This window comes from Caenorhabditis remanei, chromosome IV (assembly GCF_010183535.1).
Source record: "Caenorhabditis remanei strain PX506 chromosome IV, whole genome shotgun sequence".
In the NCBI taxonomy this organism is placed as follows: domain Eukaryota; kingdom Metazoa; phylum Nematoda; class Chromadorea; order Rhabditida; family Rhabditidae; genus Caenorhabditis; species Caenorhabditis remanei.
The window spans coordinates 22,388,709-22,402,516 of NC_071331.1; the positions used below are offsets into that span (position 1 = coordinate 22,388,709).

General features: G+C 35.7%; 2 protein-coding genes across 2 annotated transcripts; both read left to right on the forward strand.

Annotated features, from left to right (window-relative positions):
- Positions 1-1,567: 1,567 nt before the first annotated feature.
- On the forward strand, positions 1,568-2,895 carry GCK72_015760 (uncharacterized protein; the record flags this gene model as incomplete). The annotated part of the gene is made up of 2 exons (XM_053731113.1): positions 1,568-1,677; positions 2,781-2,895. The coding sequence occupies 2 exons, from the start codon at positions 1,568-1,570 to the stop codon at positions 2,893-2,895; spliced, it is 225 nt and encodes a 74-aa protein (XP_053585885.1).
- Positions 2,896-7,613: 4,718 nt separating this feature from the next.
- GCK72_015761 (uncharacterized protein) lies at positions 7,614-11,874 on the forward strand (the record flags this gene model as incomplete). The annotated part of the gene is made up of 5 exons (XM_053731114.1): positions 7,614-7,760; positions 9,726-9,797; positions 9,864-9,945; positions 10,035-10,120; positions 11,620-11,874. The coding sequence occupies 5 exons, from the start codon at positions 7,614-7,616 to the stop codon at positions 11,872-11,874; spliced, it is 642 nt and encodes a 213-aa protein (XP_053585886.1).
- Positions 11,875-13,808: the final 1,934 nt, after the last annotated feature.

Sequence of the window (13,808 nt, forward strand, 5' to 3'; positions counted from 1 at the left end):
AACATACCCAATTAGGCCTTTTGGAAAAAAATGACCAAAAATGAATCATCACCGCATTTTCTCTCAGAAAAAAACGGGTACAAACAAATAAATTTTAGGCGTAGATCAAAGGAAAAGGAGTGAAAGAGAAACGAAATGAGTGACTAAAGGGGGGAGGAATGAATAATGGGAGTCCCCCCTCCCCCCTCCAATTATATGTACAAGTTGTACTATACTTGGTATTGGGGAGCATTCGTGCGGAAGGTGATTTGGGGATGGTTGTGTTGAATTTGTAAAAAGAAATTTAACAGAATATATTTCGAAAAAAAATTTGAAAAAATTTTTTTTTCAACAAATTCAAAAAAATTTTTTTCGATTTTCTACATTTTTGGTTTTCAGATTTTCAAAATACTCTAACCATTTTCAGCTTGTTCTCAGCTTTCAGAAAAGTACCCACAAGCCGCGGTTCTGAGTGATTTGGGTCCCACCGCGAAAACTACAGTAACCCATTCTCAGGTTACTGTAGTTTTCGTGGTGGGACTCAAAATAAATGGAACCAAGGCATGATTATACTCATTTGAAGCGTCTTGACGCGCTGAATCTGAATGTGACAATGAAATTTAATTTTGCAGAATCAAAATGAAAAAAAAAGGAAAAAATCGTGTTTTTCAAAGTTCTAGTTTTCAAGTCCATGTTTATTGTCTTGAATATGTGATATTTAGATTCAGCTCGTTTTCAGCTTTCAGAAAAGTACCTACAAGTCATGGTTCTGAGCGATTTGGGTCTCACCGCGAAAACTACAGTAACCCATTTTTCGGTTTCGTGGTGAGACCCAATGTGATCAAAACCAGGGCATGATTATACTTTTCTGAAAGCTCACGACAAGCTGAATCTAACAATTGTGTTTCTGGTGGCCTAGAATTCCAACCGACGGATTTCTAGACCACGAAAGTAATTTGAGTGATTTTTGGCATTTTTTCAGTTAAAACTTAAGAAAAATGAACAGATCAACAAAAATAAAAGATTTTAGCGTAAAATTCGCTACTCACTGGCAGAAATGACATTGTTTGAAGTAGTTTTATCAATTAAAAAAACAAAAAAAGGAAAAAAGTGACGAAAAATGAAAACACGACGATTTCATCGTCTCGTAACTTTCTTTAAGTGGTTGTTGTTTCTCCATCTCTCCCACTATTCAATTAGCCCCCTCCCCCGCGACAGGAAGACAGGAAAATTTATTAAATCGGCGGAAAATGGGTGAGAAATGGGGGGAATAGCTGTATATAGGGTGTTTTTAATGGGGAAAACAATAAAAAAACGAGAAATTGAAAAAATTCGGTTGAAAATCGCGGAAAAATGGAATTTTCCGTTGAAAAGTGAAATATTCGTGAGATTAAGAAATTCAAATTTGAATTTCGCGCGCTTAACTCATTGTGCTTTTTGCGTCCGCGGTGTTTGCGGACCACCGAAAAAATAAATTTATTTATTCATTTTCACACCGTTTTTTTCCGCAATTTCAAACCGATTTTCATCGAATTTTTCCTCATTTTTTCACTGATTTTTTGCGAAATTCCAAATTTTCAGTCGAAAAATGAGCAAAACCTACTCCTACACCCGTGTGACCACCCATTCGAACGGTTTGCCACCGAAAAGTCCACCAGAGGGAGCCGCCCGTCTATTCGCCGGTGGTATTCGTCCGTGGTAGGGGATGAAAATCATGGAAAATAATAGAAAATCGTTGAAATCGATAGAAAAACGAGAAAAATCAGAAAAAATCAGAAAATTCGAGTTTTTCAACTCAAAATTTTGAATTTCCAGCAAGTTTTTTGAGAAAATTCAGTGATTTTTGACTGAAAAAACTGCATTTTTCGCCGATTTTTGAGTCAAAAAACGCGGGAAATCAGTTGGAAATCATGAAAAACTATTTTTTCGAAAAAAACGAGTTTTCGGCTGCAAAAAATACATTTTCAGTGGTTTTTCCTCCTTTTTCAAAAAAAGAAGATTTTTGGCGATTTCTGGGTCGTTTCTGACTGAAAAACTGCAATTTTTGCCAATTTTTCAGTTAGAAAACACAGAAAATCGATTGAAAACCAAAGAAAACTAGGTTTTTTCGAAAAAAAAACGAGTTTTTCGGCTGCAAAAATTTTCAAACGATTTTTCACCCAAAAAAAATGAGATTTTTGACGTTTTTTAAGCTAGAAAAATCAGAAAAAACAGATCTGAAATGTGAAAATTTTAGATTTTTCGGAAATAACTGGATTTTTGGTACCAAAATTTTTATTTTCAGCTTGTTTGATAATTTTTATGCCAAAAATGAGAGTTTTGGCGATTTATGTGTCAGAAAATGTTAAAAAATCACATTTTTCGCATAAAAAAACTATCAAAAAAGCTGAAAATAGAAATTTTTAGTACCAAACATCCATTCATTTCCGAAAAATCTGAACATTTCAGATTTCAGATCTGTTTTTGGTGAGTTTCTGGCTTAAAAATCGTCAAAAATCCCATTTTTCGGGGAAAAAATCGTTGAAACGATGATTTTCGACACAAATAAAGAAATGCTTATTTTCAGCGATTTTTTATTAAAATATAGGGGTTTTTTTGCCGATTTTAAGCACTTGAAAATCGGTTAGATACCGCGGAAAACCAGGTTTTTCGTTATAATGAAGCGTTTTCGGCTAAAAAAATAAATTTTCAGCGATTTTTCACCCGAAAAAATGAGTTTTTGGCGATTTTTAATCCGGAATTTATGGTTTTTTGTTGATATTTTCAGATAAATCATCAAATTTCAGCCCGTTTTTTTGCAGTTCCGCTCTCCACTCGGGTAGCTCGTCGAGCACTCTCAACACTGCCGGAATGGATAGATCGTCGAGAAGAATTCCGTCGTCTCATGGGGGTCATGGGGATGATAGGTACTGCTAATAGACACAGCTATGGGGAGAGGTGGATTTGGTGGATTTCAGACAAAAATTTCAGAGAAAATGCGGATTTTCAGCTCAAAATGAGTGATTTTTGAGTGGAAATGATGAAAAATTCGGGTTTTTTGAGTTAAAATGAAGGGGAATTTCAGCCAAATATAGTAGAAATTAGGTATAGACGATTTTCAGTCCAAAGAAAAACTGAAAATATAAGGATTTTCAGCTAGAATCGGGTCTGAATGAAGCATAGTCGATTCTAGATCAGTTTGAGCCGATTTTCAGCGTCAGAATATCAGATTTTCAGTCAGATTGAGTAGGAGTTAGGTATAGTCGGCGTCAAACCAGTTCTTGCTTATTTTTGTGTTCAAAACAGCCGATTTTCAGCCGTAAAAAGACTTTTTCATCTAGAATTCTGCGGAGACGGAGTATGGGGAATTTTGAAGCAGAAAATAGCCAAAATTCAGCCAAATATAGTTTAGATGACGATTTGAGCCTCAACACCGCAATTTTCAGTCAAAAACCTTCAAAATTTAGCGTTTCCTATCGAAGCAACAGCCCTGAACGCTAAATATTTAAAGGTTTTTGACCTGAAAATTGCGGTTTTGAGTCTCAATCGTCTTCTAAACTATATTTGGCTGAAATTCGGCTGAAACCTGCCATTTTCTGCCCTCAAAACTCCTCATACTCCGTCTCTGCGTGAATCTAGCTGGAATCTGCTATTTCAGTCAAGTTTAGACGATTTTCAGCCGTTTCAGCCAATTTCAGTTGATTTTTAGTAGATTTCAGTTAATTTGAGTCGATTTTAGTTGATTTTCAGCCAATTTTAGTCGATTTTCAGTCAATTTCATCACTATTCCTCCCGTTTTCAGTGAAGGTATTTCCCAATCACTTAGTTGTTTTTTCTCGAAGGGAACTGCGGGGAATTTCAGCCAAATATAGTGCATAAAATTGCAATTTTCAGCCAAAAACCTTCCATATTTCGCGTTTGAATGGCGCGGTTTCGTCCTAAGGGGGAGGTTTTTGGCTGAAAATCGCGATTTAAGCTCAAAAACTGTAATTTTGAGTCTCAAATCGTGTTCTCAACTATATTTGGTTGAAATTCTGCCTACTTTGCTCCAAAACTCTCCATGCTCCGTCTCTGCTGAATTCTAGCTGAAATTCTGATATTTCAGTCAATTTCAGTTGATTTTAGTAGATTTTCAGTAAACTTGAGTCGATTTTCAGCCGATTTCAGTCGATTTTTAGTCAATTTTAGTTGATTTTCAGCCGATTTCAGTCATTTTTAGTCGATTTTCAGTCAATTTCATCACTATTTCCTCCGGATTTCAGTGATCCACAGAGGTATTTCCCAATCACTTAGTTGTTTTTTCTCGAAGGGAATCACCAGCTGATCCTCCCCCGCCACCTCCATTCTCTTATTCTCGAGAAGAGAGGAAAACACCACCTGCTGTGAAAAAGAAGAGGAAGGAAACGGGCGGTGCTTTAGGTTGGGAGAAAAGAAAATAAAATAGAGAGCAATGAGGGGTCCCATTGACATTCTTCTCGCTTTTTCGACACACACATTTTCTTCTTTTCTCCGCATTTTTCCGACGTTGGAATCGTAGTTTTGGCTGATTTTCTTATTTTCCTAGGATTCACAATAAAAATTTGATTTTTTTTCGATTTTTTTAAGCCAAAATAGCTGAAACTCAGACTTGGAGACTTCAAGCCGGTTTTGAATCGACAAAATCTCAACTTTGATGGAAAAAGAGTAGATTTTCACATGTTTTTAATCTGAAAATCGGATTTTTTCGCTTAAAACTGCCTCGATTCAATATGAATCAGTTAGAAATGAATATGACATGAGAAAATTCGATTTCAAGTGCTCATTTAGCTAGAAAACATCGAATTGGGAGTTTCAAAGTCAACTGAGAATGAGTCTGAGCTGAAATTCTCGATTTTCAGCTCAGACTTGTTTTAGGTTGACTTTGAGAGATCCCAATTTGATGTTTTCTAGCTAAATGAGCATTAGAAATCGAGTTTTCTCATGATATCTACATTTCTAACTGATTCATATTGAATCTCGGCAGTTTTGAGCGAAAAATCCGGTTTTTCAGACGAAAAAAAATGTGAAAATCTACTCTTTTTTCATCAAATTTTGAGATTTGCCGCTTCAAAACTGCCATTCCTGTCTCAGAAATTAGGGATAGACGAGTTTCAGCCAAAAAAGACTATCAAAAAAAAGAGAAATTATCAGATTTTCAGTCGAATTCAGTAGAAATTAGGTATAGTCGACCCGAGATGAATTTCAGCCGATTTTGAGCGTGAGAACATCAGATTTTCAGCTAGAACTCAGTGGAGACGATTTTTGGAGCAGGAAATAGCAGATTTTTAGCCAAATATAGTCTAGAATTCGATTTGAGACTTAAAATTGTAATTTTCAGCCAAAAACCTTCTATATTTTGGGTTTTTTGCGGTTTTTCATTAGAAAACCTCGAAAATTGGCTGAAAATTGATTTTTTCAGCTATTTTTGCTGAAAATCATCTCTCATAGCTGTTTCCCTTTCGATATTCACTATAAATTAACATATTTCTGCATCGTCACCGATTTAATCGTATTATGCAGAAACTGTTAGTGCTATTCCACTCTATACAAACAGTTGTTGATTTTTCGTTAGTTTTAGTGTACTGGAAATGAGTTTTTTGGCTGAAAATGGTAAAAATTTCGTAGCATTTTACCTAACTTTGATTTTTTGGGAATTTTCAGCTTTTTCTGATCGTTAGAATGCTGAAAATCCGACTATACCTAACTTTGATTTTTTTAAATGTTCAGCTTTTTCTGATCATTAGAATGCTGAAAATCCGATTTTCAGCATTCCTATTATATAGTTTTCGTTTTTTTCGCCCCAAAATTGTTTCGAATTCCAGAAATAGTATTAGAAATAGCACAAAGTACACATATATACTGATAAGAAACGCAATGTTGCCGATTTTTCTCTTTGATGATTGTGTGTCTTGATGCTTTAAGTGATAGGAGTGAGGTTATGGGCTGAAATTGCAGCGAAAAGTAGATTTTTCCGGATAAATCCGAAAAAATGGTAGATTTCCCAGTAGAAATGAAGTTTTTGCTCTGGAAATTAGTGAAAAATTAGGAAATAGCTTAGATTTTCAAGCGAATACATTTGATTTAAAAATCGGCAGAAAATCACAATGTTTAAATACTGGAATTGCAGCAAAAATGAAGTTTTTTGGCTAAAATAGGTCGAAAAACAAGGAAAACTAGATTTTTGATTGGGAAAAAGTTGAGATTTTCCGAGCTACAGTGCTTGATTCGACTGAAATTGGCTGAAAATTACAAAAATCACAATTTCAGCCGGTTTCAGTCGAATCGAGATACTGTAGCTCGAAAATCCCAACTTTTTCCCAATCAAAAATCTAGTTTTCCTTGTTTTTCGACCTATTTAGCCAAAAAACTTTTTTTTTGCTACAATTCCAGTCTTTAAACATTATGATTTCTTACCGATTTTAAAATGGATTGTGTTCGCTTGAAAAACTAAGCTATTTCCTAATTTTTGACTAATTTCCAGCACAAAACCTTCATCTCTACTGGGAAATCTACCATTTTTTCGGATTTCTCAGGAAAAATCTACTTTTTGCTGCAATTTCAGCCTTTAACCTCACTCCTATCACTTAAAGCATCAAAACACACAATCATCAAAAGGAGAAATCGGGGCAACATTATGTTCTGCAATTCTCTTATCTGTATTAATGTAAACGTTGTGTAATTTCTAGTACTATTTCTGGAATTCGAGACAATTTTGGGGAAAAAAACAAAAACTATATCATAGGAATGCTGAAAATCGGATTTTCAGCATTCTAACGATCAGAAAAAGCTGAAAATTCCCAAAAAATCAATGTTAGGTATAGTCGGATTTTCAGCATTTCGGACTGAAAATTTCCGTTTTTCAACAACTTGTTCCCATTTTTTCCCTCTAAATCGCTATTTTCCGTTCGAAATCTGTTTCCTTCCGCTCTAATGACTCACATTTAATCCTTTGTATCCCATTGTGTGGGAGTTAGTACATATGTCTTCTCTCGAGAAGAGAAATGAGATATCTCTCAAAAAAACTAAGAGAGCGATATCTCTTTGAGTACACAAAGAGATATCGTTGAAAGAAACACGAAAAAAATGACTAAAAACCATAAAAAATCACCGAAAAATCATCGAAAATCACATAAATTTACATACGAATGTCACAAATCTCCATATTTTCGCATAAAAAATTCACATTTTTCCCGATAAAAATATGATTTTTCTCATTTTTTTCACATTTCCTGCCAGATGTGTGTTCGTTTTATCGGTTTTTCTTATCTCTTTTTCTCTCTCGACTCGCTGTCGGAGTATTTAAAGAGGGGCGGAGCCTCCCGATCGGAGCAAAAAGAGCACACATTGAGAGCAGTTTCGACCTTAAAGTTAGGGAGAAATAAGGCAGAAAACTCAAAAATTGAAGTTTTTTGGCTGAAATTTGTGATTTTAAGCTCAAAAACTGAATTTTTGGCTGGAAAACATCACTTTTAAGGCCTAAAACTGCGATTTTGAGTCTTAAAATCTATATTTGGCTGAAAATCTTATATTTGCAGTCTTTTTTCGGCTGAAAGTCGTCTATACCTAACTTTGGCTGAAATTCCCTCATTACTCGACTATACCTCATTCCTATACTGTATTTGACTGAAAATCTGAAAATGTCCACCTCAACCTCTTCCAACCAAATTCCCAAAGATTTGGCTGAAATATCTGAGAGATTTGAAAAATTAAGAGCCCGTTCGAGCAACAGCAATATGGCCACTTTCAACACAACCAGCTCCTACAATCGGACTTATGAAAAGAAGGTGAGTGGAAATAGACTGAAAATCGTAGAAAAATGGGCTAAGAATCTGAAAAAATGACTGAAAATCAAGAAAAATGGGCTGAAATTATGTAAAAATTTGAAAAAAATCAGTCAAAAATGGCTTAAAATAGGCTGAAAATGATAAAGAAGCTTAAAATAAGTTGAATCTAGAAAATTAGGTATAGTCTGAAAATTCCTGTTTGAAACTGAAAATTATTCGAAAATTTGTGAAATTGACTAAAACCACGAAAAATGGGCTGAAATTATGTAAAAATTTCGAAAAATTAAGTAAAAAATGACTGAAAATATGCTGAAATTGAGAAAGTTAGGGATAGTCTGAAAATCTCGAAAATGAGTTTTTTCAAGCTTAAAATAAGTTGAATCTAGAAAATTAGGTATAGTCTGAAAATTATTTGACAATTTGTGAAAATTGACTCAATCACGAAAAAATCACGAAAAATGGGCTGAAATTATGTAAAAATTGAGTAAAAAAGACTGAAAATGTGGTGAAAATGATAAAGTTAGGTATAGTCTGAAAATCTCGAAAATGGGTATTTTTTAAAGCTGAAATTAAGTTGATTTCTGATTGAAAACGAGCGCTGAAATTCGGCACTGCAAATTATTCGAAAATTGACTGAAAATCACGAAAAATTCAAAAAAGGCTGAAATCGATGAAGTTAGGTATAGTCTAAAATCAGACGAATTAGAAACGATTTCCGAAAGTAGTACTGATTTTAGAAAATGCGTCAACGGCGCGCCAGAGTGTTGACAATTTGAGAATTTACGCATATTAGCGAGCCTAGGGCGCCCCAGCTAGTTTTACCCTGTTGTAAAAGACGTCCAAAGGCGCGCCAGACTCACGATAAGGTTACTGTAGAGTCCGTTCTCCGAAATGTTCATAAAAACGCGTCAAAAGGCGCGCCAGAGACAGTTTTTCTGGAAATTCCAAATATTTCACTGTTTCAGCTCTCCTTACTCCTAGAATTCGCGGATTTTTGGAAATGCGTCCAAAAGCGCGCCAGCTTCTCGCCGTTTCTTTAAAAAAAACTCATAATTCGCTCAAAAATCCGAAATTTCGGTGATTTTTTTCAAATAAACTCGCGGAAAAAGAGGAGATGGGAAGGAAATCAGTAGTTTATGGGTGACAAGTTGTCTTTCTGATATTCTTTAAATCTCCCAGGGGAACACTTTTTGGAACGAAAAATTGGTAGTGCTTTGACAAAAATTTCTCGTTTTTTTCTGGTTTTTGGTTAGTTTTTTGAGATTTTCTGAGATTTTTAGCAAAAATTGAGTGAAAAAAAGAGATTTTAGAATCGAAAATTGAGTTTTTTCAGTTGAAAAATCAGTATTTGGCTCAGAAAATGAATTTCCCGCTGTAAAAATTCTAGATTTTCTGACATTATATAACTTTTTGAACTTTTTCCAAGAAATGTTCTGAAAAACTCAAAAAATGGGAAAAATCTGATTTTCGGATAGAAAATTTCGAGGAAAACTCTGAAAAATAGCATAATTTGGATATGAAAAACCTGAAAAATCGATTAAAATTGAGTAAAATCGGGGGGAGCGTCGGGGGATTCATTATTCTTAATAAAAAAGTAATTAATTAATATGCATAATTAAGCAATTAAAAGAGCAGAAAGGGGAAAAGGGAAACCAGTAGAGCACAAAGCGACTACGAATTATAGGAATTTTCAGAGCAAAACTGGGGGTTTTAGGGCTGAAAATGGGTCAAAAACCCAATTTTTGGTGGAAAATTGTGAAAAATCGAGTTTTCTCATTGAAAAAAACCCAATTTTTCGACGGAAAAGGGGTAAAAAATGATACAAAAAAGACAAAAAACTCAATTTTTTGGTAAAAATTGAGAAATTTGGGGCGGAAAAGGGGTTGTTAGTCGAAAATTAACAAAAAAAACAGTCAAAAATCCCGATTTTTAGTCAATTTTCAGCCAAAAAACTACACATTTCAGGTCATCGAAGAGGGGTCTCCCAACATCCGTGTCACCACTCAGACTCATACTGCTCTTCCAGGCGGAATTCCAGTTCGTTTTCTTTGTTTTTAGAATTTCAGCTGAAAATCTGAAAAATCTGAAATTTTGATTTTTCAGGATATCGGAAATATCCACTCGTCGATGCTCTCCAACTTTCCGAATTTGGCAATTTCCAGTCCATCCGTCGTTGGAACTCAAAGTAAGTGAGAAAAATGAGATTTTTAGGCTGAAAATCGAGTTTTTTGTCTGAAAATTCATCAAAAATCGCCAAAAATCTCATATTTTTAGCCGGAAACATCACCTCAATCCGTGTCACCAACACCAGTTTCCACGCTGTCTTGGATGTCTCCAAGTATGATGCCGATTCGTTGAAAGTACGGTTCTGAAATCTGGAAATTGGTGTTGAAAATCGAAACTTTGAGCTGAAAATCGAGTTGTTAGGCCTAAAATTGATCAAAATGGATCCTAAAATTCGATCCTATGGGGTACTGTAGCTGGATCCTAGAATTCGATTTTGATCCTATGGGGTACTGTAGCTGGATCCTAGAATTCATACTTGTCAAATCACGGGCCGGCCCGCGGGCCGGCCCGGGCCGGGCCCGCTGAAAATTTCAGGGCCCGGGCCGGCCCGCAGGGCCCGCAGCAAAAAATTATTTTTGAAAATAGAATCGAAAGTGTTGGAAATTAAATTTTTTCTTCGGTTTATACTAAATCGAGGTCGGGGGATTCGATAAGACTACTTTCAGAAGCCTCCAGCAAGTTCTTGATCCTGATTCTGATCATCGGCTGATCATCACAGAGACTTTGAGAGGCTCAAAGTTTATAGTGACAAAATAACTTATTCTGACAATTTCCGTTTGCACTTGTTGTCTTTTTATAATTTCTAATCAATAATATGTTTGCCATAAAGTAGTAAACGAAAAAACAATGGGAAAACGACGAAAATTTTTTTTTCAATATTTTGACGGGCCGAACGGGCCGGGCCGGGCCAGCCCGGGCCGGGCCGGGCCGGAAGATTTTTTTAGCGGGCCCGGCCCGGCCCGGCCCGTGACAAGTATGCTAGAATTCGATTTTGATCAGGGGTGTGCGGACAGGAAAATTTCGGAATTTCGGACACTAAAAAATGTCCGAGTTTCTAAATTTCGGAATTTCGGAATCTCGGAATATTCCGATTTTCGGATTTTCGGAATTTCGGACTATTCCGAATTTCGGATTTTCGGAATTTCGGAATTTCGGAATATTCCGATTTTCGGATTTTCGGACATTCGGAATGTCGGAATATTCCGATTTTCGCACTTTCGGAATTTTTTTTCAACAGACTGTCCCATTTACCCATATCGAATGCTGAAAACCGTTTTTTTGTTTAAAAAACACTGCGAAAAGACGTTAATTTAAAAAAAACCGCCTGAAAACTGCGGAAAAAAATTTGTTCGAGACCCGTCATGAAAAGTGCGCATGCGCCTTTAATACAGTACTTTCTCTTCCATTCCGAAAATTTTTTTCGGAATATTCCGATCGGAATTTCATTCCGAATTTTTTTTTCGGAATATTCCGATCGGAATTCCGTTCCGAAAATGAGCCGATTTTCGGAATTCCGAATTCCGTTCCGCACACCCCTGATTTTGATCCTATGGGGTACTGTAGCTGGATCCTAGAATTCGATCCTACGATTGTGGGATCCTAGAATTCGATTTTGATCCTATGGGGTACTGTAGCTGGATCCCTATTCAATGGGGTACTGTAGCCAGATCCTATGATTCGATTTTTTGACTGAAAACTGACTTTTTTATGCGATTTTCATCAATTTTAGGTCTAAAAATTGGAGTTTTACCCCCGATTTTCAGATTTTCACACTAAAAATTGAGTTTCCCAGGTTACTGTAATCGATCAATCGATAATTGTCGAAGGATCTCACGGAGAGAAAGAAGACACTTACGGAACAATCGAATCGACATTCAAACGTCGTTTCCCTCTGCCAACTGCCGTCCCACCAGAAAGTGTCCAATCTCAACTCACTGCCGACGGCCATTTGACTATCGATGCGAAGGCGCCGGAGCCAAAACAAGAGGGAGCTCGTCCCATTCAGATTAAAGTCATCAATACTGCCGCCACTGAGCAGAAACAATAGATTTTGAGTGATTTTTGAGGGAAAAATTGGGTTTTTTTGGGATGAAAATAGTCTAAAAATGCTGAAAATCGAGAATTTCTATACCAAAAATCGACTTTTTAACTCAAAAAACTGTTTTTTGTTTCAAAAATTCAATTTTTCTGGTTTTTTAAGCGCTAATTGCGAGTTTTCCGATTGAAAATCCACTTTTCAGCTAGAAATCCAATTTCTAGACCGAAATTCGACTTTCTTGCTTCAAAATTGAATTTTTGACCCAAACATCGAGATTTCCAGTCGATTTTCAGCTAGAAATTCAACTTCTAGTCCAAAATCCTACTTTTTAGCTCAAAAATTGAGTTTTTGACACGGAAATTGAATTTTATGAAGGAAATTTTGATTTTCCACCAAAGAAAGAGTTTTCCAGTCGAAAATCCAAATTTTAAGCCCAAAAATCTCATTTTAATCCGAAAAACCCAATTTTCACTCAATTTTCGCTAATTTTCTCTCCATTTCCATTTCCCGATGACCAAAATTCTTTGATTTTCCCTTTTTAAATGTTTTTTTATCCCAAAAATCCCAATCAATTTTTGTATCATTTCTACCCGAAAAACGCTCTAAAATTCTCTAATTGCTTTCAAAAATGTTCAATTTTTTTGTTAATTTTCGACTAATTCCGCTCCAAATTTCTCAATTTTTATCGAAAAATTGAGTTTTTTGTCTTTTTTGTATCATTTTTGCCCGTTTTCCGTCGAAAAATTGGGTTTCTTCAATGAGAAAACCCGATTTTTCACAATTTTCCACCAAAAAATTGGGTTTTTGACCCATTTTCAGCCCTAAAACCCCCAGTTTTGCTCTGAAAATTCCTATAATTCGTAGTCGCTTTGTGCTCTACTGGTTTCCCTTTTCCCCTTTCTGCTCTTTTAATTGCTTAATTATGCATATTAATTAATTACTTTTTTATTAAGAATAATGAATCCCCCGACGCTCCCCCCGATTTTACTCAATTTTAATCGATTTTTTTCAGATTTTTCATATCCAAATTATGCTATTTTTCAGAGTTTTCCTCGAAATTTTCTATCCGAAAATCGGATTTTTCCCATTTTTTGAGTTTTTCAGAACATTTCTCGGAAAAAGTTCAAAAAGTTATATAATGTCTGAAAATCTAGAATTTTCAGACATAAATATAACTTTTTGAATTATGAAATTCGTCAACAAATGATTTTTACGTCAAAGGCGCGCCAGATTCCTATTTTTTTTCTAAAAACCGGGAAGGACGACGCGCCGAAGGCGCACCAGCGTACACTAATATCTTCCAATTCGAAATTTATGTGGAAATGAGAAACGCGTCGAAAGGCGCGCCAGACACTTTTCCCAAAAACCAGAAATTTGGCGGTTGAATCTTCTTGAATCTTAAAAATATGGACGATTTTCAAAAAAAAAAAGTGGTGGCCGAGTGGTTACGGTAGACAGTGACACAAAAACGACCAGGGTTCGATCCCCACCTAGGCAAAATCTTTTTTTGTTTTTCTATTTTTTGGGTTTCCGAGTGTCTAGAAGTCTCAAAAAGTTGGTATGAACGAAAATTTTAGTATTTTTTGTGAATTTTTGAAGAATTCGAAAATTTTCCAAATTTCTCAATTTTTACTCAATTTTTGAGATTTTTGTACCAAAATGACGCAATTTTTCAAATGTTATTGCACTTTTCAGACAATTTTCAAAAAAGGCGTCCAAAGGCACGCCAGACTCACGATAAGCTTTTTCCGAAATGTTCATAGAAACGCGCCAAAGGCGCGCCAGACAGTTTCACTCGAATGTCTGAAAGTGGTACAAAAACCACTCTTCTTTTCTCACAGATTTCGAGGATTTTAGAAAATGCGTCGAAGGCGCGCCAGAGTGTTCATTAGCGAGCCTAGGGCGCCCCAGCTAGTTTTATCCTGTTGTAAAAGGCGTCTAAA